This window comes from Nematostella vectensis, chromosome 12 (assembly GCF_932526225.1).
Source record: "Nematostella vectensis chromosome 12, jaNemVect1.1, whole genome shotgun sequence".
In the NCBI taxonomy this organism is placed as follows: Eukaryota; Metazoa; Cnidaria; class Anthozoa; order Actiniaria; family Edwardsiidae; genus Nematostella; species Nematostella vectensis.
The window spans coordinates 8,370,566-8,394,452 of record NC_064045.1 but is presented as its reverse complement, the minus strand read 5'-3'; the positions used below and the strand labels follow the sequence as shown (position 1 = coordinate 8,394,452).

At 39.5% G+C, this 23,887-nt stretch overlaps 2 protein-coding genes across 3 annotated transcripts; one reads left to right on the top strand and one right to left on the bottom strand.

The window, feature by feature from the left end:
- Positions 1 to 266: 266 nt before the first annotated feature.
- On the bottom strand, positions 267 to 19,493 carry LOC116616556 (DNA excision repair protein ERCC-1-like). 2 transcript variants are annotated; one of them, XM_048719772.1, is made up of 9 exons: positions 19,248 to 19,493; positions 17,896 to 18,499; positions 17,394 to 17,576; positions 16,786 to 16,885; positions 16,015 to 16,091; positions 15,019 to 15,118; positions 14,546 to 14,617; positions 9,837 to 9,905; positions 8,289 to 8,890 (listed from the first exon to the last, which is right to left on the bottom strand). In XM_048719772.1, exons 2-9 carry the CDS (start codon positions 18,408 to 18,410, stop codon positions 8,801 to 8,803), a joined length of 1,206 nt encoding a protein of 401 aa, XP_048575729.1. In that variant the 5' UTR covers positions 18,411 to 18,499; positions 19,248 to 19,493; the 3' UTR covers positions 8,289 to 8,800. The 2 variants fall into 2 exon arrangements, with proteins under 2 accessions (XP_048575730.1, XP_048575729.1); XM_048719773.1 differs by lacking the exons at positions 8,289 to 8,890; positions 19,248 to 19,493 and adding an exon at positions 267 to 357 and having other exon boundaries at positions 17,896 to 18,640.
- On the top strand, positions 18,660 to 23,277 carry LOC5509607 (N-acetylglucosamine-1-phosphotransferase subunit gamma). Its single transcript, XM_048719774.1, has 9 exons — positions 18,660 to 18,764; positions 18,948 to 19,008; positions 19,147 to 19,223; positions 19,700 to 19,754; positions 19,970 to 20,053; positions 20,574 to 20,670; positions 20,985 to 21,099; positions 21,955 to 22,205; positions 22,642 to 23,277. The coding sequence occupies exons 1-9, from the start codon at positions 18,722 to 18,724 to the stop codon at positions 22,948 to 22,950; spliced, it is 1,092 nt and encodes a 363-aa protein (XP_048575731.1). The 5' UTR covers positions 18,660 to 18,721; the 3' UTR covers positions 22,951 to 23,277.
- Positions 23,278 to 23,887: the final 610 nt, after the last annotated feature.

Here is a 23,887-nt window from a genome sequence, read left to right as displayed (position 1 = left end):
TAATCGCAACCGACGACGTACAGCATGTCAATAACAGCCATCAATGAATACGCAATGGTTATTCCGCGCGAGCTAGGTAAGTTACGGTACGGTTACAGTTCAACGTACCTCCCTTCCCAGATGCAATCATCTTCAATGTCATTCCTACTCCAAGTATGCCCAAGATCAGCGAGCACGAGACATACAGTCCAAACCATCAACACTTGCAGAAGCATAGTGACAAGGAGCTCTGCAATACGCAGCGGAGCTAAGCTCGTAATGATTTCATACGGCACGAGGCACTGTTTTCGCTTCGACAGGTTAGCCAATCAGAAGCCGTGATTTGCCTCCCTTGGGATTTCTTTTGCGTAGATTCATCTGTTGGCAAACAAAGAAAGAAACGGCATTTAGAATAGAAAGCAATATCACTGGGTAGCTTAGTTTAGCATTCTAATGGTTATTAGCGAGGCACATGCGTGCTGAAGGGTGCTTGAGGGGCAAAGAGAGTTCTCGTTGTATAACTCTCAACGCCTCACTAGCCAAGCGCGTGGCGTATTAGGCTACCATGGAACCAGCTCGAAGAAGTACCCTAAATTAAATCCTAACCGTACTTTAAACTCAAATAATACCTCACCCAATAAAGGACATAAAACTAGCGGATCTTTAAGTACATGCTTGGTACGATAAAGTAAACATTTTGGTGCCGGATTTACGTTCAGCCCAACTGCCACTTTTCACGGTCATTGTTTCGACATGTGCTTCTGGTTGAATGAATGAAAAATTAACAAAAGACCTCTTGTCGCAATATCAACCAGAACGCGCATGTAATTGAACAATGTTCATTTTCAGCAATGTTGATTTTAAGTCTAAACAAATTCGTAAAAAATTCGTACAAATACCCATAATCGAAGCACATGTTTTAAGAGTTCTTTTGGAGTTAATCAAATCGGTAAGCAAATGTGAGGTGTTGTACGGGTACCTAGCGTTTTTTCTATGCCTTTTGTTGGTATCTGCACGTTGCTTGGCGCAGGAAGAAAATCATTGAAAGCGCGTCACGAAAACACGCTAGCCTTTTAGCCAAAAGGTTTATAAGTATCTACCAATAATGCATCTATAAAGCCTGCAATGCACCACCTCTTTTTATAAAACCGGTTGTAACGTTTAAACTTCTTTAGTTTGCAATAAAGAAGTTTCAATATAAAGACGGAAATTGGACTGAGTTAATTACCAGATTTTGAAGGGCTGTACTTATAAAAATGTATTAATCTGGTTGGAGAGCACGGCTGTTTTGGTATTTTGATTGATTTATCCTGACAAATATACAGGAAGAAAACCATATGATCGCACTCGACCTTGCCAAATTTGAAAGTGCGTGGGCAACTGATCCCAAGAGGGGTTTCCGTATGATCTAGCCTGCGAAACAGGTTCTCTAAAAGCGCCCCAGAAAAGCTCTCGGAAAAGCTGTTCTATCGCACGTAGCGCTCAGCCAAAATTCGAAAAGCGCCCCAGTTAAGCCCCCCGTTCTAATGACGTAGGAAACGTAGCGCTCGCCAAAAAATAAGCTCAGCTCCGAGATCTGCTCGAACGCGCCAGACTCGCAAGCTTGGCTTATCCGTTTTTCACGCAACTATGCTCGGCTATTCCAGCTCGGCTTACTAAGCTGGGCTATTCCAGCTCGGCTAACTAAGCTCGGCTATTCCAGCTAGGCAAACTAAGCTTGGCTATTCCAGCTCGGCTAACTAAGCTCGGCTATTCCAGCTAGGCTAAGCTAGGCTATTCCAGCTAGGCAAACTAAGCTCGGCTATTCCAGCTCGGCTTACTAAGCTTGGCTATTCCAGCTAGGCAAACTAAGCTTGGCTATTCCAGCTAGGCTAAGCTCGGCTATTCCAGCTCGGCTTACTAAGCTCGGCTATTCCAGATAGGCAAGCTAAGCTTGGCTATTCCAGCTCGGCTTACTAAGCTTGGCTATTCCAGCTCGGCTTACTAAGCTTGGCTATTCCAGCTAGGCTTACTAAGCTGGGTTTTTCCATCTTTCAAGCAACTAGAGCCTGTTGAGCAGGCTACATACGATCGCACTAGATCGCAGGGTCTTCACATAATCGTGAACGATCGCCTGAGATCATGTGAAAACTAGCCTTTACACTTTACCCAGTAAAATAGATAAATAAATTTGGGAACTGGAATAGGGACCTCAAGCAAGGACGACGACGACGGCTAGGACACAAGATCGAAAAATATGTGTGGCGATCAATTCCAATTTCATTACAATGAAATAAGCAAAAAATATAGTCAGAGACAGATAAAAATATACTAAGGACATTATTTCTACTGTAGCGAACGTAGTTAGAGGAGTTTACTGTGCAACGGTCGCGTCCTCAATTGACCGTGAAATTGGGAATTTTCACGTGGAAGTTTGGTGGAAAACGGATGAAATTGATCAGACAGAACGCATTTTCACGTGCTGCTATTCAATTCTGAATTAAATTCCATTGTTTTCTGCCGTCGTCGTCCACGTTGCCGGAGCGCAAATACACAGGCGTCGTGCGATGCTCATTTGCATAAGCCACTGTCCGGCGTCCTCGATTCCATGAGACGCCATTTTCTGCCATTTGTCATGACAACAGCCCACGCTTTGACGAAGGCGATGTTTTGCGAATTTTTATTACATTTATAACATTAGATAGTATGCTCGCCTGTTATACTTTTTAAACAAAAAAATATCATGACATTAAAGTATAAGGGTCAACTTATCTCATGTAAGCAAATCAACTTCCTAAGAAGTCTTAAAAGAATCAGATTTTGGCGATATTTTGAAAAGAATGAATCCCATGAGAAAAGTTCTAACTCACAAAATTTCACATTTTTGGTACATCCAGTCATAAGCAAAGTTAAAAGCCGAGACTCACAGCATAGCTAAAACTGTTATTTTACTTCATCTGAGTGAACTCTGAGCACATATTTCCACCTGGTTTTAAAACTATTAAACGATTACGAGCTTGCATGGTTTTACCGTCTCCAAGCCGCAAAGCACGCATGTAATTATATTCTATATATCTCGAAAAGGCGTGGAAATCGCTGGAAAGTTTGTATCGGACGTTTGATAAGAATTCCTTTAGGAATTTGTCTGGGAGGTCTGATTTCCGTAGCACCCTTTATTAACATCAATAAGTCCTTAAATAGCAAAGAGATGCAACAACAGCCAAAAAATATGTTTGCTTCTAAAAACATTTTTGGTACACCTAGTCATAGACTCGTTTTATGAAAATCATGTACAATATATAAATCTCCAACTAATAAACTATCAGTGTGTGAAAGATGGGCTCCAGATCCTAACGCGTTAAAAAATAGGAGAATAAATTCAAAAGTGTGTCATTTACTCAGTCTCGACTAAATCTTTGTTCTAGCCGTAGAAGCGTGCGTAAATAGCAAAAGAATGAAATGAACAAGTGACCGTGCATTCCAGCATGGCAACTGCGTTAAAAATAAACTTCCCTATTTTTTCTCCAAAATTTTGTTTATTTGGACTTAATAAGATTTTGTTATTATGCGTGAACATTACTCTTTAGGATGAGGCACAATTTAGAAAATGAAAACGATTAAAACGCTCAAAATATAATTTTATTCACGTAATAGAGATTTTATGCTAATAAGTCGAGCATGATTTTTATTGTAAATTTCCCTTCGCATTATCATGGGGGCAAGACACTGGGAGAGAGGGTAGAAAATCAGCGAAAGATACCTCTTTTAAAAGCCTCTTTGAAGCTAGAAACATAACTTTTGGTACTCCGCCTGAAGAAGGAAAATGTCATTTATATGATAGTGTAGGCTGTTTCATTTATGAAAGTTGTTTTACCAGCTTTTAAGCAAAGCGATTCAATCGAATCAAAATGTAAACATATGACCAATGATTGATATTAAAAAAAAAATACTTGCAAAATAGGTTCTCTATGACAAGAGTCATCAAACTGTCATGTGACCCATAGTCCCTAATTTGTCAGGTTAAAGCGGTTAAAATCGAGAGTCCTCTTTAAAAAAAAAAAGAATTTAAACCACGCAGTGCATGTTGCAGTGCTCCAAAAAAGTTAGTGAAAAAAGTTAGAAGACCCATTTTTAGCTATGGCTGCAAATCAGACAGCCTTTGTTACAACCATATGCTAGCTCAAAGGTAAACACCCGTGAGCCAACTGAGAGGTCATAAAAGACAATAAATTTTATAATTTGAAATAGAAGCTTTAAACGACAAGAAAGGCGTAATGTACCATTGAAATTGTTGTGTGTTGTTGTGAACAATAATGCGATACATTTTAGTGAAGGAAAGAACCAAATACGTCCGATCTTCAAGATTTCTAAGAAATGATCATGTTAATGTGAATGATTTACAAAGTTTGGCGATCAGCTTAGAAACTTTGAGTAACACAACCTTCTAACTCAAACCCCCAAATGCACTGTTCGGTCGCATTTCTCCTCAGAAGCTCTCTTCCACTATATCTATATTTTTAGTGCGTTTCCTGAAAAATATTTAAAAGAATTCGGCTATAAAAGTTGCTCACGTTAAATTTTGAAATGTTTCAAAGTGTGTGCTCAAGTACAGGCTTGGGTTTATTATCATTGAGTTAGGTAGAAATCTTGGTAAGTTATCTCATCCCTGTGAAACGATGACTTAAAATGGCGTCGCATGGAATCGAGGACGCCATTTGTTCCGTAGACTGTAGGTCCATGGAGGGGATCGTAGTCATTATTAAGAGAAAAGGGGGGACTTTTTTTACAAAAAAAAGTATTATTTCATAAAATTGGGAATGTTGTAAACATTCTTGTAAACAAAAATTCTACAGCTTTAGGGAGAAACCTGGATTTGTATTTTATTTACGCTTATTTGTCTATTTACTTGATACCCATGAAGCACTGCGGGTTACGATTATCCGAGTGCAATAGGCCGCGTATACACCTATTTCAATTAATGTTGACTATAAGAAAATGGAAAATGGCAAATGCCTTACACTACTGGTTAAAGAATACAAGTCTTGTATCTGTTTATGGCATTCAGTGAGGCTATCTAGGTTTCCAGTGATGCCCATGTATTGAATGCTGTTATTTTTAACACCAGAAAACAACATTGTTTGTCAAAACTTTGTTCCATTTTCCATTCTATTATTGTCAACATTAATTGAAATAGGTGTACACTAAAATTACGTTCTTATGATAAAAAACTTGTAATCTACTACCCACGCATGCGCAAAAGAACGCAGCGCACTCCACGGCAGACTACTGGTCTCAACCGAGACATTAGGAAAACTTTTGGTTTCTGTACGATCGCACTCTGGTCGCACACATGTCGTAGGGTGTATTGTGAGTTTTTTTTTTATTTTTTTTTTTTGGGGGGGGGGTTGATTTACTTGCTCGGCGAAATCTACACTAGCGTCACACGGCGAAAACTGTGACACAGTGAAAACGCTATCGGCGAAGCCGTGAAGCCAATGCACAACGACTTGGTATTAGCCCCTTGCGGAAATGATAACAGCTCTAATCTCATTCCAAGGGAGCACGGAGAACTCATGAGCACTCGGAAAATCCCGGGAATGGCAAACAAGGAGACATAAAACGACACAGAACTAATAAATGCAAAATTGTTTGCTTATTAAAAGAGTCAACTGGTCAAAACAATCGTAAAACGTCACATTTTTAAAGAAAACAAGATGACGTTTTGATAAGCAGAGTACTTCCGGTTGAAAAAAAGCATAAACTTCTCGAGATATTATTTGGAATTACTTTCTTTTGTAATTCTAATCATTACTCGCTTTTTCATACAATACAGATTTTTTTATCATTATTTCAAGGGGATTATTCGATCAGGGTTCAGAGCGTTAAGAAACCATGTTGTCCATTCAAGGTGGGGGGGCAAAGCGAGGGAGAAGTTGTGAAAAAACGTAAAAAAAACGGTATGTTTTGCTCTATTGTGTGTTTAGTTTTTGTAAGACCATAAAATTCAGGGTGCTTTTTCTCAGAGGATTTCAGACAATCACAAAATACAACTAACACCAACAATGCAATGGTTTTCAAGTCAGCCAATCGAGAGATAGGACAAGAAAATGGGTGACATCGCAACCTTTAGCAATGAAGAAACTCGTTTTTCGCACTCAACAGTGAAAAATAGAATAGGTATGTACGGTGAAAGTTGACGTGAAAATTGACCAACTAATGCAAACTAGATGAGGTCACGCACCGTGAATCCTTGTGAAAGACGGCTGAATATCGAGCGATTTGGTAAACGCTTCTACAAGGTCGTGAGAAAGGTCAACTATTTGAGAGGTCAACCGCTGAAAAGCTCTCGATAACGGAATAAACAGTCCAATAGATAAGATTGCGATAGATCTACAAACCGAAAACGATGTTTAGACTCGTGCAGTGATGGGGTCTTGAAATACAATATGAAACCTTACCCCTGTTGGATTGCTGTGTCGGTACACTTCAACCAACAAGACACAAATGGAAAATCCATTAGTGGAAATATACTTTTGGAAAATAGTCTTTTCATCATAGCAAAAACTTCTGATAGTTTTTAGAACGGTTTCTTTCAGGCTGTTAGTTTTTAGTGGTATTTTAAAGTGCCTCTTGAAGGATGTTTGCAGAAATTCTTCTAAGACGTCATTTAGTATTTGTCCACCCTCTTGATTATAGAAACCAATTCAAGCTCCGGGCGATAGATGTTAAAAATCTATTGCGCTAAAAGAAGTTAAAAGAATACCATGATAATTCCTTACGCTGTTGATCATTCCACAAGCAATGGCATAAAATATTTCAAGGTAATTTCAGTTTCGACTATGTAAACAAACAGTGACAAAACATTCTTGGCAAATAAAAATGAGCAAACAATTTAGAGATCGCATTAACCGGAAAGCAATTTCCTAACTGCAATAATAAAAGAACACTTTTTTCAATTAGTAAATTGATGGTTAAAGCCTTCTAAAAACAAAAGGCATTTTCTCACCAAACGTCACACAACTGTGAAATGGCATTCCAAAAGACCCCAGGTAGATTCTCACGAGGCTTTAGAAGCTCAAAATCTTCAGTAAACCTGTACCTGATCATGAATATCTCCCTTTGACATTCTTAGAACGAAGCCATCCCTTCCCAGATAGCTGAGTCTGAGGGCATCACGAAACAGCGGGGGAAAATAACTTTGACACAAACGATCATAGAAACCCAGAATTTTTTTAAGGCACTTACTATATTTGCCGCCATGGTGAAAAAAAACCCCAGTAAATTGCTTTAAAACATGAAATGAAATGCCCCATTTAAAAATAAAAAGTAAATGAGAACCGCTTTTCACACACAGATTAACAAGGATACACTTATCAAGATTCGAACAAGATCTGACGGCCAACCACGCAGAGATTTGATGGAATTGGTCTAATTACTTCAACGATGAAAACACATAATTGCTATTAGTAGCACAATGTTTCAACAGCAATACAAGATAAAATTCCGAGGGAACACCGACCACGATCTGCAAAAACCTAAAAACGCAGGCAACAAACTGTAAGCGCAATTAATAACGAAAAACATGATAACATGAATTCATGACGAACTTGTTCCTAATGCCCTGGAGAACTTTTTTGTTAGGATATGGTGATTTAAAGCACCATAAACGATAAAAGAATTTGGAGAAAGATGGGCAAAAATTTTCGTTTTGGCCAGTGTGACGAGTGGAGAAAATGCCTTCAAAGTACTCCCCCAGTAAAGGTTCTTTTATTACATCTTAATTTGATGGTCGAGTTAACTTACATATACATCGCAGAAATGTTATCCTACGAAATTATGAATTATATAAAAACAATAAAAAATGTTGGGTTAAAATTCTAATAAGACTAATAGTTTCAAAAATGCTAAGCCGTACTTACGGAAGATGCGAGAGACTTTAGGGACGTGTGATAGCTGATTGTCGCCGCGTGAGAGAAAATACATGCGCGCTTTCCACGACCAATATACAGCAAGTTCTAGCGGCCGCGTACGTAACGAATATCAATTGATGAATTGGTAATCACTACATCTATTATCCCCAGTTAACCGAATAAACAGACCAGCTAGGTCGTCATGGATACGAGGCAGACGTGTTGAAATGCGATACTCGGAAAATGCAAACTGTGAAACAGGAAATGCAAAAATAACAAGTGAAACAAGAGGATTCAGTACGCAAACAACGACGGTGCTAGAAGTTTTAACAACTGCTACAAAACAACAACAACAGTTACAGCATTGGTCTAAACAAACACTTCACAACAACACAAACATTAAAGAAAAACAGAACGAAATCCTTTAAAACATATTTCATTGAGGTTATTTTTGGTTTACATGAGTAATTCACAAGGCAAAAATATATGCTATCCGTGTAAAATCTTCCCTAGGTGGAAGAGAAATGAGGAAAAGGGTATTGTTTTGATTAACAATACTTGTTTGGAATTATCTCAGATATTCGTGGTACGTTGCGTAACTTGGCATTGTTCTTCGGTTGGAGGGTAAAATTCTGGCGTAACCTTAAGAGAGCCTCTATCAGCCGCTATTTTGTCATCCTAGCAGAGTACCATGTGTGAGAAAGCATACATTACCATCGGCTGATTTGGGGGAGCTGAAGCGATTTTTTTCGATAGGATTTGGTAAAAAAAGCATGAAATCTTATTTTCATTGGGTTATTTTGAGATTTATTCTAATAATCTATCTTTCGCTGTTGGTTTAAAACAATAGCAAAGGCGTGGCTGACAAGAGCAATACTGTCAACTACTTGCAATAAATGCGAGAGCGTTCTAGCGCATGCCCTGTGAAGACATTAGATCTTTTTCTGAGGTGAATCATGGTGTTCAACCTTCTTGTTCTTTTTGAGGAAAGGTTCGTGGAATACTTCGAACAGTCTCTTCGCCTGAAATGGGAAAAAGTGACTCATCACCTCTTTTCTCCAGATGTTCCATACACGCGTTTGATCATTCGTTAGAAAAAAAGGCTTTCAGATACAAGATTCAGTCGTTTATACGCTACCCATGAGCCACCGCGGGTTACGACACATGGGTTCTCGAGTGCAACCTTATTAGAAATAGGTGTATACATTCAAATACACACCAAGATGACCAAGGGAACCATAATAGATCCATGCGGGATTCCTTCATTTTTCCTTGACATCTATATTTCATCTTACGGCAATTTGTTGACTGAACACTGGCCAATGGATGTTGAAACGTTAAAGAAAGGCTCCCGTACAATACCAAGTGACTCAAAGCGTCCATTTCCATCGGGTTAATTCAAGCGAGTAACAAAGATACTTTCAATCAAATATTGTCATTACTGTCGAATCCGTTGTATTGCGACGCCGCATTTTCAAAACATCGATTTGTTTTTGTCTTTTTGGATTTTCTGTTCCGCCAGTCAAATTATTCTAAGCCAATCAGATTCTTGACATCTCTCGCCTTGTGCAGTTGCCTGGCTTTCTGTCGCGACACTGTCTGGTTTTCGTCCAGATTGGCTCAGAATGGTTTTACTGACGGAACAGAAAACCAAAACAAATCGTGTTTGGAAAACGCGGGTCGCGATACAACGGATTCGACAGTAAAATAACAGAATTCATTTGTGGGGTATTTTGAAGTTTGTTTTTTCAGGGTAGGGCTTCAATAGGGGACTTGCGCTAAGGGATCACGTGAATTTTTGGGTGGCAATTTCAGGCCAAAATAAACACCGAAATTACTGCGCCGCCACGTCAGAGAACGACAACAAAAATTAAAACTTTAAATGAAAATAAACCCTTTCCCGGAAAAAATACTTTTGGCTTTATTACTCTTAGCGCAAGTCTCCTATTAGGAGCAATGGATATTCACCTTGAGTGGCCCAAAGCCAGGAAGAAAAGCCAAGTCGTCTTTCGGGGTGTTAGCAATATCAGAAAGTGACTAAAAAAAAAAAATAAATCATTGCGTTTATTAATCATGGGCGTTTATTTGCGCCCATCGCTTATTGTCTTCTCACAATTCCAATTGATGACGCACGTTCGTTTATTATTTATGCGCATTGCTTATTGTCTTCTCACAATTACAATTGATAACGCGCGTTCGTTTATTATTTATGCGCATTGCTTATTGTCTTCTCACAATTCCAATTGATAACGCGCGTTCGTTAATTATTTATGCGCATTGCTTATTGTCTTCTCACAATTCCAATTGATAACGCGCGTTCGTTTATTATTTATGCGCATTGCTTATTGTTTTCTCACAATTCCAATTGATAACGCGCGTTCGTTTATTATTTATGCGCATTGCTCATTGTTTTCTCACAATTCCTATTGATAACGCGCGTTCGTTTATTATTTACGCGTATTGCTCATTGTTTTCTCACAATTCCAATTGATGACGCGCGTTCGTTTATTATTTATGCGCATTGCTTATTGTCTTCTCACAATTCCAATTGATAACGCGCGTTCGTTTATTATTTATGCGCATTGCTTATTGTTTTCTCACAATTACAATTGATAACGCGCGTTCGTTAATTATTTATGCGCATTGCTTATTGTTTTCTCATAATTCCTATTGATGACGCGCGTTTGTTTATTATTTGCGTGTATTGCTCATTGTTTTCTCATAATTCCAACTGATGACCCGCGTTCGTTTATTATTTGCGCGCATCACTCATTGTTTTCTCACAAATGAAATTGATGACGCGCGTTCGTTTATTATTTGCGCGCATTTCTCATTGTTTTCTAACAATTCCTATTGATGACGCACGTTCGTTTATTATTTATGCGCATTGCTTATTGTTTTCTCACAATTCCAATTGATGACACACGTTCGTTTATTATTTATGCGCATTGCTTATTGTTTTCTCACAATTCTTATTGATGACGCACGTTCGTTTATTTGCGCGTATTGCTCATTGTTTTCTCACAAATCAATTGATGACGTGCGTTCGTTTATTATTTGCGCGCATTGCTCATTGCTTTCTCACAATTCTTATTGATGACGCACGTTCGTTTATTTGCGCGCATTGTCCATTGTTTTCTCACAATTCCAATTGATGACACACGTTCGTTTATTTGAGCGCATCATTCATTGATTTCACACAATTCCAACTGATGACGCGCATTCTTTCATCACTTGTGCGCATCATTCATTGATTTCACACAATTCCAACTGATGACGCGCATTCTTTCATCATTTGTACGCATTGCTCATTGTTTTCTCACAATTCCAATTGATGACGCACGTTCGTTTATTTGCGCGCATTGTCCATTGTTTTCTCACAATTCCAATTGATGACGCACGTTCGTTTATTTGCGCGCATCATTCATTGATTTCACACAATTCCAACTGATGACGCGCATTCTTTCATCATTTGTGCGCATGGCTTATTGTTTTCTCACAAATCAATTGATGACGCGCGTTCGTTTATCATTTGTGCTTTTTGCTCATTGTTTTCTCAAAATTCCAATTGATGACGCACGTTCGTTTATTATTTGCGCGCATTGCTCATTGTTTTCTCACAATTCCAATTGATAACGCGCGTTCGTTTATTATTTGCGCGTATTGTTCATTGTTTCCTCACAATTCCAATTGATGACGCACGTTCGTTTATTTGCGCGTATTGCTCATTGTTTTCTCACAAATCAATTGATGACGTGCGATCGTTTATCATTTGCGCGCATTGCTTATTGTTTTCTCACAATTCCAATTGATAACGCTCGTTCGTTTATTATTTATGCGCATTGCTTATTGTTTTCTAACAATTCCTATTGATGACGCGCGTTCGTTTATTATTTGCGCGTATTGCTCATTGTTTTCTCACAATTCCAATTGATGACGCACGTTCGTTTATTATTTGCGCGTATTGCTCATTGTTTTCTCACAATTCCAACTGATGACCCGCGTTCGTTTATTATTTGCGCGCATTGCTTATTGTTTTCTCACAATTCCAATTGATAACGCGCGTTCGTTTATTTGCGCGCATTGCTTATTGTTTTCTCATAATTCCTATTGATGACGCGCGTTCGTTTATTATTTGCGTGTATTGCTCATTGTTTTCTCATAATTCCAACTGATGACCCGCGTTCGTTTATTATTTGCGCGCATCACTCATTGTTTTCTCACAAATGAAATTTATGACGCGCGTTCGTTTATTATTTGCGCGCATTTCTCATTGTTTTCTAACAATTCCTATTGATGACGCACGTTCGTTTATTATTTATGCGCATTGCTTATTGTTTTCTCACAATTCCAATTGATGACACACGTTCGTTTATTATTTATGCGCATTGCTTATTGTTTTCTCACAATTCTTATTGATGACGCACGTTCGTTTATTTGCGCGTATTGCTCATTGTTTTCTCACAAATCAATTGATGACGTGCGTTCGTTTATTATTTGCGCGCATTGCTCATTGCTTTCTCACAATTCTTATTGATGACGCACGTTCGTTTATTTGCGCGCATTGTCCATTGTTTTCTCACAATTCCAATTGATGACACACGTTCGTTTATTTGCGCGCATCATTCATTGATTTCACACAATTCCAACTGATGACGCGCATTCTTTCATCATTTGTGCGCATCATTCATTGATTTCACACAATTCCAACTGATGACGCGCATTCTTTCATCATTTGTACGCATTGCTCATTGTTTTCTCACAATTCCAATTGATGACGCACGTTCGTTTATTTGCGCGCATTGTCCATTGTTTTCTCACAATTCCAATTGATGACGCACGTTCGTTTATTTGCGCGCATCATTCATTGATTTCACACAATTCCAACTGATGACGCGCATTCTTTCATCATTTGTGCGCATGGCTTATTGTTTTCTCACAAATCAATTGATGACGCGCGTTCGTTTATCATTTGTGCTTTTTGCTCATTGTTTTCTCAAAATTCCAATTGATGACGCACGTTCGTTTATTATTTGCGCGCATTGCTCATTGTTTTCTCACAATTCCAATTGATAACGCGCGTTCGTTTATTATTTGCGCGTATTGTTCATTGTTTCCTCACAATTCCAATTGATGACGCACGTTCGTTTATTTGCGCGTATTGCTCATTGTTTTCTCACAAATCAATTGATGACGTGCGATCGTTTATCATTTGCGCGCATTGCTTATTGTTTTCTCACAATTCCAATTGATAACGCTCGTTCGTTTATTATTTATGCGCATTGCTTATTGTTTTCTAACAATTCCTATTGATGACGCGCGTTCGTTTATTATTTGCGCGTATTGCTCATTGTTTTCTCACAATTCCAATTGATGACGCACGTTCGTTTATTATTTGCGCGTATTGCTCATTGTTTTCTCACAATTCCAACTGATGACCCGCGTTCGTTTATTATTTGCGCGCATTGCTTATTGTTTTCTCACAATTCCAATTGATAACGCGCGTTCGTTTATTTGCGCGCATTGCTTATTGTTTTCTCATAATTCCTATTGATGACGCGCGTTTGTTTATTATTTGCGTGTATTGCTCATTGTTTTCTCATAATTCCAACTGATGACCCGCGTTCGTTTATTATTTGCGCGCATCACTCATTGTTTTCTCACAAATGAAATTGATGACGCGCGTTCGTTTATTATTTGCGCGCATTTCTCATTGTTTTCTAACAATTCCTATTGATGACGCACGTTCGTTTATTATTTATGCGCATTGCTTATTGTTTTCTCACAATTCCAATTGATGACACACGTTCGTTTATTATTTATGCGCATTGCTTATTGTTTTCTCACAATTCTTATTGATGACGCACGTTCGTTTATTTGCGCGTATTGCTCATTGTTTTCTCACAAATCAATTGATGACGTGCGTTCGTTTATTATTTGCGCGCATTGCTCATTGCTTTCTCACAATTCTTATTGATGACGCACGTTCGTTTATTTGCGCGCATTGTCCATTGTTTTCTCACAATTCCAATTGATGACACACGTTCGTTTATTTGCGCGCATCATTCATTGATTTCACACAATTCCAACTGATGACGCGCATTCTTTCATCATTTGTGCGCATTGCTCATTGTTTTCTCACAATTCAAATTGATGACGCGCGTTCGTTTATTATTTGCGAGCTTTGCTCATTGTTTTCTCACAATTCCAATTGATGACGCACGTTCGTTTATTATTTGCGCGCATTGCTCATTGTTTTCTCACAATTCCAATTGATGACGCACGTTCGTTTATTTGCGCGCATCATTCATTGATTTCACACAATTCCAACTGATGATCCGCGTTCGTTTATTATTTGCGCGCATCACTCATTGTTTTCTCACAATTCCAATTGATGACGCGCGTTCGTTTATTTGCGCGCATCATTCATTGATTTCACACAAATCCAATTGATGACGCGCGTTTGTTTATCATTCTGGTGCATCGTATTTTAATTGAGGACGCATATTCGTTTAACATTTACGCTTACATTTATCGCTCATTGTTTTCTTACGTTTCGATATGATGGCACGCCTTCGCCTAACATTTTAGGCTTCCTTTGACGCCCTTTAAAGACCTACGTTAAAATCTCCGTTTAATGACAGAATCATGTTGAGTCATTCGGAATAATTACCTACCCCAAATGTGGAGCTAGCCGTTATCACGTCGGTCTTGTTCACCCCTTTCACTGTTGTTAAACAGTCTTGAAGCTGAAACGGATGACGAAATTGTATTAGGCATTTGAACAGCTAAATTCTATCACATATTACATCTTTCCGTCGGATTTTTCTTTTTCGCATATAAAGGTAAGACATTGAGTTGTGGCTACAAACATTCTCAAGGAATTTAGGCAAACAAGGTGCGTGTAGTTTGAGTGTATGAATCTAAATACACTCAAACTACAAGCGAAAAACGCACGGAATTCGCGCACAAAATGCTTAGTTTCTTCCAGGCTGCACTGTAAGCAATAAGTGAGCTACTCATCTGGTTTCAAATTCAGACAGCCCAATCAATGCATTATTGGCGACTTGGGTAATGGTCTCTTACTGCCACAAACAAATTTAGATAAATTCCAACAAAATATTGAGTAACTTCCATCAGTGGTGCTCACCCTTGTCAAGTAATCCCCGTCCGTCTGACCCTGCAGTGCATCCACTGGCTTGTTCTCATAAACTTTATAGGTCTCCAGGTACCTCCCAGCTTCTTCAGAACTGAAATTGAGACAGAAAATAAAGAATAAGCGACTTGCACTAACAGATTATGTGGTGTAAAACTTGTGCACGCTCAAGCATTCAGCAGCAAAATATCAAAAACGAAAAGCAACTTTTTCAGTTCTTAAGAATAAGCCAGAAAGTTTCTTGGAAAGAAAGGGCTTTTTGTTGTTGTTCTCTGGTGTGACAGGCGCAGTCTTTCTGTGTTAGTTTTGGCTTGTATTTGCCACTTAAAAAGTCACATGGTCAGTGAGTGCTAGTTGCCCATTGACCATAGAAGCATGGACGCGATCAGGGTGAGTTATAGTACATCACCATGCCCTGGACCTACAGTATAAATGTGTATAACTCTGAACGATCTATCCCCTGATTTGGTAGACTACAAGATGGAGGTGTAGCAAATCACAAGTCTCATGCATGTCTCATGCAGTCTCATGTTGTCTCAAGCATAATGCGCATGATGATTATAGGTCTTTCAAACATGCTCTTGCCTATGTATCAAAACAGGGGCATAGAAGAGGGGAATCCTAGAAACTTAAATGACAGCCCTTCTGAGTAAGCCCAGGGCTACAACTACAAGGATATCATAGTCAAAATTCCATCTACCAAACTCAAAGTGTGTGGTGTGGTGTCAAAGTCTATGAATTGAAGCGAAATTTGATACCTCTCGTTCTTCCTCTATAATACCATCTTTTAATACCACGGTTTAGAGAAAAAGACATATTTACAGGTAAACCTTCACAAAAACTAGAATAATAGCCATACTGAGTTAACACAGGGCTAAAAAATAAGAGAAAAGTAACATAAATGATAAGTGTATACTTATGGTTGCTCCTCCTGCCCACAAAATACACATTGGATAAGCTATTTCATAAATAGCCTCTCTACACACTTACCTCCAAGCCATCATGAGGGTGCAATCAGCCATAATTGCCATCTTGTTAAGCTCTCTTATCGTCTGGTGGGGGTCTTTCTGCAAAGAGTACATACGGTATCTATAAATTCTGAAATGGCTGCAAATGAGTTTCAGGTGCCCAAAAGCTCAACTTTGACAGCCTGGGTTCAGGGCAATAATCAAAATCTGTCTCAATTTTACAAGATTCTTTAAGTCACCTGACTGGTTAACACTCACCACGTCACCTGACTGGTTAACACTCACCACGTCACCTGACTGATAAACACTCACTACGTCACCTGACTGGTAAACACTCACCACATCACCTGACTTATAAACACTCACCACGTCACCTGACTGGTTAACACTCACCACGTCACCTGACTGGTAAACACTCACCACGTCACCTGACTGGTTAACACTCACCATGTCACCTGACTGGTAAACACCATGTCACCTGACTGGTTAACACTCACCATGTCACCTGACTGGTAAACACTCACCATGTCACCTGACTGGTAAACACTCACCATGTCACCTGACTGGTAGACACTCACCATGTCACCTGACTGGTAAACACTCACCATGTCACCTGGCTGGTAAACACTTACCATGTCATCTGACTGGTAAACACTCACCACGTCACCTGACTGGTTAACACTCACCATGTCACCTGACTGGTAAACACTCACCACGTAACCTGACTGGTTAACACTCACCATGTTACCTGACTGGTTAACATTACCACGTCACCTAACCGGTAAACACTCACCACATCAACAAGTACGAGGAGAATCCTTAACTCATAGCAGGACCCTAACTGGGCAAGCCTCTCGTGTATGTAGTTTGGGTTGAAGTGGTGGTAGCGAAGACTGGAGGAAGTAAAGAAAGAAATAACGATATACGCCAACAAGGTGATAATAAGATGACTGGAGCAACCTATTGTAGATGAAGCTAGGGTTGAAGTGGTGGAAGAGCAATTTGAGGGCCTGTACCTCATTTGTACTTGCTAACTAAGGGGGCAAAGGAAAGAAGAAACTTATGTGTGTGAAAAAGTGTCTTCATAATTGTGCAATTCACAAGTTGTTGATTCTTTGCAAACAACAAAACATCATGATAGCGTGCTTTCATCAATCCATGAAACAATGTGAACTAGTTAAATTGGAACTAAATATGACAGGCAAAAAATATATATAGGACAACAATAAAGCTAAGGCATAATAAAGTGTATTATACAAAAGTATACAATAACAACAACAATAAGTTATAATAAAAAATCAAAATAATAAAGAGAGCTGAAACCATAATAAAAAACAATTATGAAACCCATGATTATATGAAAACCGCTCTAGTGGATTGCCTATTATAACTTTTGCATACCTTAAGAAAAGTGCACAAGTTGTTGAGCCAAGCACGTAATCAGGGACAATGTCACTGTACTCCCAAGGGACGCATCTCACAAACTTTAAGACAGGGTTCCCTTTCTGTCTTGGGTTCACAAGTATTGTGTTTGGCTTGGGTTTTGCAGGAATTATTGTGTTGGCAACTGTGGGCTTTGCAGATCTTGAATATAGAGTAACATGTCAAAATAGTGGTGAGATAAAAGAAGGAATACAGGAGGATCTACAGTGTAGCATACATAACCTTTCTCACTATCTAAGTTCTATCTAAGTATCTTTCATTTTATTTTTCTTTTGGAGGGAAAGTTCTATGCAAGAGGTCTATAAGAAGTATGAGTACGATTTAAGATACATTCAATTGCATCTGTATGGTACTAACCATTTTCTTGTTAGGAGGGGGGGGGGGCGTGGTATAAAATACTGTAAAAGCTTGTCTTTTTTGCACACAGCTTATAATAAGCTCCTCGCTTCAATTTACTCACTCAATTGCCTTCATCTGCGCTTCTGCTTCTTCATAATGCTTCGTCTGCTTTAGGAATGCAAACGACTCTTTAAAGCTCTTTCCATTCGAAGACGATGCATCGCTTCTTTTATAGTTTTCGCGCGTTTTCTCATTTCCAGTAGGGATTTCTGGCGCGGAAATACTTTCGTTAGAAACCGAATTCAGACCACTCGTAGAGGTCGTCATTGAAGCGGTGGTAGCTCTCAAAGAGTCGGACGTAACCGGCAGAGAGTCTTGGTCTGCACTCAGCTCTTTTGTCAGTTGACTTTTTCTGATCTGTAACGCTCGAAGAAGTCGCTTTCTTGCATCGAAGTCTACCTCCTGTTTATCTAGGGCTGATTTCGTTACCGACGATTGATCCTTTTCTACTTGTTCCTCATTTGCAGTTGATGTCTTGTAGATGGCAAACGCTGTTTTAGATATTTTATTGGCTGTATTTTTTGCTTCGATTTCATCAGGATTCGGAACTGCAAATCTTTTCCGTCCGTCCGCCATTTTGAAATCCGTAATTACGAGAAAATCTGGGCACTAGTCTATTTATTCGTATAGGGGGAGGGGTGGCTAAGAGCGATTTCTCACTGCCTCTAAAACGTTGGAAAATAAGAAAATAGGATAAAAGAAACATTAATAGGTCCTTAAAAGTACTCACAAATCATAAATGCTACACATTTTCAAAGATGAGGAAATTTTGTGATTTTTAATGAGCTATATTTTCCTTCCCCCTCCCTCCTAAAGAATCATTTTTTGTCTTACTGTTGTTCGTTCACGTGACATAACAACCAAGATGGTGGAGAGAGCTGAGCAAAATGTTCCTTATTTGCTCGGTTATCTTCCAGCTTATCGCCAATGGTAAGGAATTGATCTTTATTCAAGTAAAACTTTAAATCTTTTTGTTCAATTTGGTTTCTTTATTATCAGATAAACCAGTCTTATAAAATGTCGGGTCTGTTTCTTTTTTTTGTATTTTACGTCTTACTTTACTTCTTGGGCTTCTCACAGCTTACTATGTGCTCTTTTTGCCTTCTTTCTCAGCTAATGGTGATGATACAGTGGCTGTTAAAATTGTCGAGGAGCCAGCAAATTATAGAGGCTCGTAAGTATATCTGGCAGACAAGTCCCACAGCAAAAAATATTACCCTTCATAGAATGCTTAGAATATTTAATTCTGAAAATGTTTGGTCATGATACTTGTTATTAAAAAAAATATATAATTTTTCCAATTTTCTTGTAGGAATGCATTCTCACAACAACATTATGGCTCTCATGAGAAAGTACTCACTCCACGCGTTGAGCCAATTCCATTTTCAGGTATTGTTTTTCAGAGATACCTACATTTGTAGCAGCCAGATTGTATGCATCCTCGGGAACCCAGGGCGTCACGGGGACGGGCACACAGGGAGCACGCGAGAGAAAGATGAGTGAAAGGGCAACTGCTCTGTAAAAGCTATTTCCAAAAACTGCAGCAAACTGGCACTCTGATTGGTCTCATTATAATTAAATTAAAATGAGACCAATCAGAGCGCTTGTTAATAATCAGAAAATCAGAAAGACCTCATGCATAATAAAACTTCGATTACACCTTAACTGCTAAATAACAAAGCCTACTCTGATTGGTAAAAGTCTCACAATCAGATTTTGCCTGGAGTCTGCGAAGGATTGCGCGTGCAGGGAGAAACTTGGGCATAATATCCGATCATGTCTTTGAACGCTCAGCTACATTATGATTTATGAATGCTTAGAGAACATAGAAATTTTATTGATATTGTGTTTTGTATTATTTTCAGGGCCTCTGCATCTTATTTCTTTGAATGGGAAGTGTTTTTCGCTTACAGAGTATGGGTGAGTGAGACTGAAGAGAAATAAAAGCAGCTACATTAACAACAGTTGTTTTGATTTTCAGCCATAATGTTTCAATAGATAGTTTATTGTGAATCCATTTTCTTTGTATATCCAACATTTGATTTCAATATCTTGTTACTGTATTCATGTTACATCAATGCTAAGCACCCTATGTTTAGTAGTAGTAAAAAATGACAGACATTTTTGTTCAACAGATACAAGTACGAATTTTGCCCATTCCACAATGTGACACAACGAGAGCAAAGCTCAAGATGGAATGCCTTCCATGGGATTCTAGGGTAAGATCAAAATATTCGTATATATACTTATTCATTATTTTTATTACTCAGTGTATTCCAAGGATGGGTAATAGAATTTACCATTCATCTTATTTCTGTGTGTCCCAAGGATGGACAATAGAATTTACCATTCATCTTATTTCTGTGTATTCCAAGGATGGACAATAGAATTTACCATTTATCTTATTTCTGTGTGTCCCAAGGATGGACAATAGAATTTACCATTCATCTTATTTCTGTGTATTCCAAGGATGGACAATAGAATTTACCATTTATCTTATTTCTGTGTGTCCCAAGGATTGACAATGAATTTATCATTCAACTTATTTCTGTTTGTTTAAAGGATGGACAATAGAATTTACCATTCATCTTATTTCTGTGTGTCCCAAGGATTGAAAATAGAATTTACCATTCAACTTATTTCTGTGTGTTTCAAGGATGGACAATAGAATTTACCATTCGTTTTATTTCAGTGTGTCCCAAGGATGGACAATAGAATTTACCATTCATTTTATTTCAGTGTGTTCCAGGGATGGACAATCGAAAATAACACCTTTATTAGCATGCTGATGTCTGAAGGAGATTTCTGTCCAAACAAAATGGCTAGGCGGACAGACGTAAGTCTTAACATTCAGACAGACAGAGGGACGGACAGACGGACAGCAGACATTGTTTGATGGAAGGATAGACAGAAAGAAAGGATGAATTAGCAGATAGACATACACATACACAATATACTGTGCATTTACTTGCCAAAACAAGTATTTATGGTATGTACATGCATGACGCACTATAGATAGACGGACTGACTGACTGATGAAAATAGGCAGACAGATGGGCATACAAAAAGAGATTATCAATTAGTACAGGAAGAGGGCAGGACAATTATATCGCTTAGTATTTGCAAGATTGACATTTTCAGCATCATTAGGTGTTTCTGAAGTGTGCAAGTACACCAACCCTCACATCAGTGAAGGAACCAAGCACTTGTCATTATGAGTTGGTATTAAATACACCCTTAGCCTGCCCAAGAGATGCCATGCTAGGTAAGAATGATCATTATGGTGTTAGACACCCCCTTCCAGGGGCGTAGCCAGGGGGGTGGCCTAGGGGCCCAGGCCCCCCCTCTTTTAGCAGCCAAACGCCTACTCTGGATCCAGTAAAAACAACTATGAAAATTGCACCAAATGCAAGGATATTTAGTTCAAAGCTGTCTAACCAAGACAGTTTCATGTAAAACTAAGAGCGACACCCCCGTGCTTATGAAGAGGTTCTGCACTTCTAACCACTGGGTTCGATCCCTGGGTTATGACTTTAATCGAGTTTGTGATCACCTTTGCTCAAAAAGTTTTCCTCCGGTTTTCCTCCCTCAAAGCCCAAAAAAACAATCTGGATTTAAGCTATGTTCTGTGGTCAGATCACGGGCTATAGGATAATCTGACTCCGAAATGAAGTCTAATGTCTTGCTATGAAACCGCCGCCGCCTTGTAAATGAATAACACGACCCCCAGCGGCGCGTTTTTCTCTTCCCCATTATATTTTATAATTATATTGAGGTGGTCGAGTTACTCATTCACTTCGTTTGAAAGGTTGCAAGCACGTAGGGACAGGGCTCGCTGTAGGAGTGAACAAAGGCAAATACATCCAGTCAAAGTAGGAGTACATGCTTATTCAACACTAACAAGACATTAGACCATGTCAAATTATCCTATAGCCCGTGGTCAGATATGAGTTGTCTGACGTCTGTCCGAGGTGCCTTCTGTACCTTCGACCTGACAACTTCATATCTGTGCTCTTGTAATCCAGTGTTCCAGCTGCAGTGATAATCTTCTTGAATTTATGCCCTATTCTGTTAGCTGCTTGCACCATAAAGGTTTTTATCGGCTTTGTGAATATTTTAGTGTTTCCTGCTCTGAGTGAGAAAGGGAAGTCAAGATGGCTTGAAATCGAGGAAGCATTATGGCGTGAAGAAATCACCCCCCAAGGCTATAACAGAGACAGAAGGGAGCTCTTTATGGACGAGGGTTTTATAGCGTCAGAAGATAGGGTGGTCTCACCATCAGATACTGCACAAGCGAAGAGCTTTTCTAGGAGAACTAGGGGCCAGTCTAAAGAGAGACAACGATTTCTTTCCACTGAGCAATGCACCAAGGTAATAGATGGTAATAATGATGATGGGGATGGCGGTTATGATGATTATTATTATGATGATGCTGCTGCTGGTGATGGTGATGGTGATGATGATGGTGGTGGTGATGATGATGGTGGTGATGATGATGATGATGGTGGTGGTGATGATGGTGACGACGACGACGACGACGACGACGACGACGATGATGACGATGACGATGATGATGATGATGATGATGATGATGATGATGATGATGATGATGATGATGATGATGATGATGATGATGATGATGTTGATGGTGATGGTGATGGTGATGATGATGATGATGATATGGACGATGCTGATGATGGTGGTGATGATAATGGTGATGATGAAGACTAATCCTACAAAAAATGTCTCTTTTTGAGAACATTTATGCGGTTAAAAATTAACTAAGCATCCTTTTATTTCTGCATAGTCATACGAGGAGCTCCTTGCTGAAGTCAAACGACTGCGAGAAATTCTAAACCCATTTAGCCACGGCGAAACCCCCACTCAAGAGGAAGATCAAAAGTCATTCAGCTACGGCAAAACGCACACTCAAGAAGATGGAAAAATAACCCAGGAGGTGGATCAAAAGTCATTCAGTCACGGCAAAACCCTATCGAAAGACAATAAAACAGACAGAAACACGACCCAAGCGGGGCGGCATGTGAAGCTGGAAATAGCGAAGAACCAGTACTCTAAACCTGCTGACAAAACTCTCAAAAAAAACACAATCAATTAATCGTGAAAGGGGCCCGGACGGATCACGAATGGAAATGGAAAGGCGAGGGACATAAATTGTGAACTTGACTGAAAGCAGTGCTAAGGATCGTGAAAAAGATTTTGACTTTGTCCAACTCTTGCGAAAATGAGAACGCTCTGATGGAAACTTGTGGAAGCAATCGGTTCTTAGTTAGGAGTTTAGAAAGGAATTTTAACCATTAAAAGCTAGTAAAATAGTCATAAAATCAGAGGCATAAAGAGTCGCAGGAAGACGGGTTGTAGACAGGACATCTTTATAAATGTACATCTTTATGAATGTAGTCAAAGAAAATTATGATTTTTTTTAGCCAAGCCTTAAAATTCTTTATTACCCAACCCATTACTAGAGATTATCAAGAATAGACGACATGCACGAGAAATCACGTGACCTTTTGGGTAGCAAACTCGCGCGCGCTCAGGCTTTTGGGGGCAAATTAACAACAACAAAGAGCAACTTATTTAGCGCTTACGAGTCGGCCCGGAATTTTTTTTTGTCAGAAAGGGCTTATTTCTTATCGAAAGTTTTTATATTTTTCGTCGCTTTCTTGCGTGACGGGCGTAGCCATGGGGGCGGGGCATGCTTGACACATGAGGGCGGGGCATGCTTGACACGGGGGCGGGGCATGCTTGACACAGGGGCGGGGCATGCTTGACACGGGGGGTGGAGTATACTTGACACAGGGGGCGGGGCATACTTGACACAGGGGCGGGGCATACTTGACACGGGGGCGGGGCATACTTGACACAGGGGCGGGGCATGCTTGACACGGGGGGCGGGGCATACTTGACACAGGGGGCGGGGTATACTTGACACAGGGGGCGGGGTATACTTGACACAGGGGGCGCGGCATACTTGACACAGGGTCGGGGCATACTTGACACGGGGGCGGGGCATACTTGACACAGGGGGCGGGCAT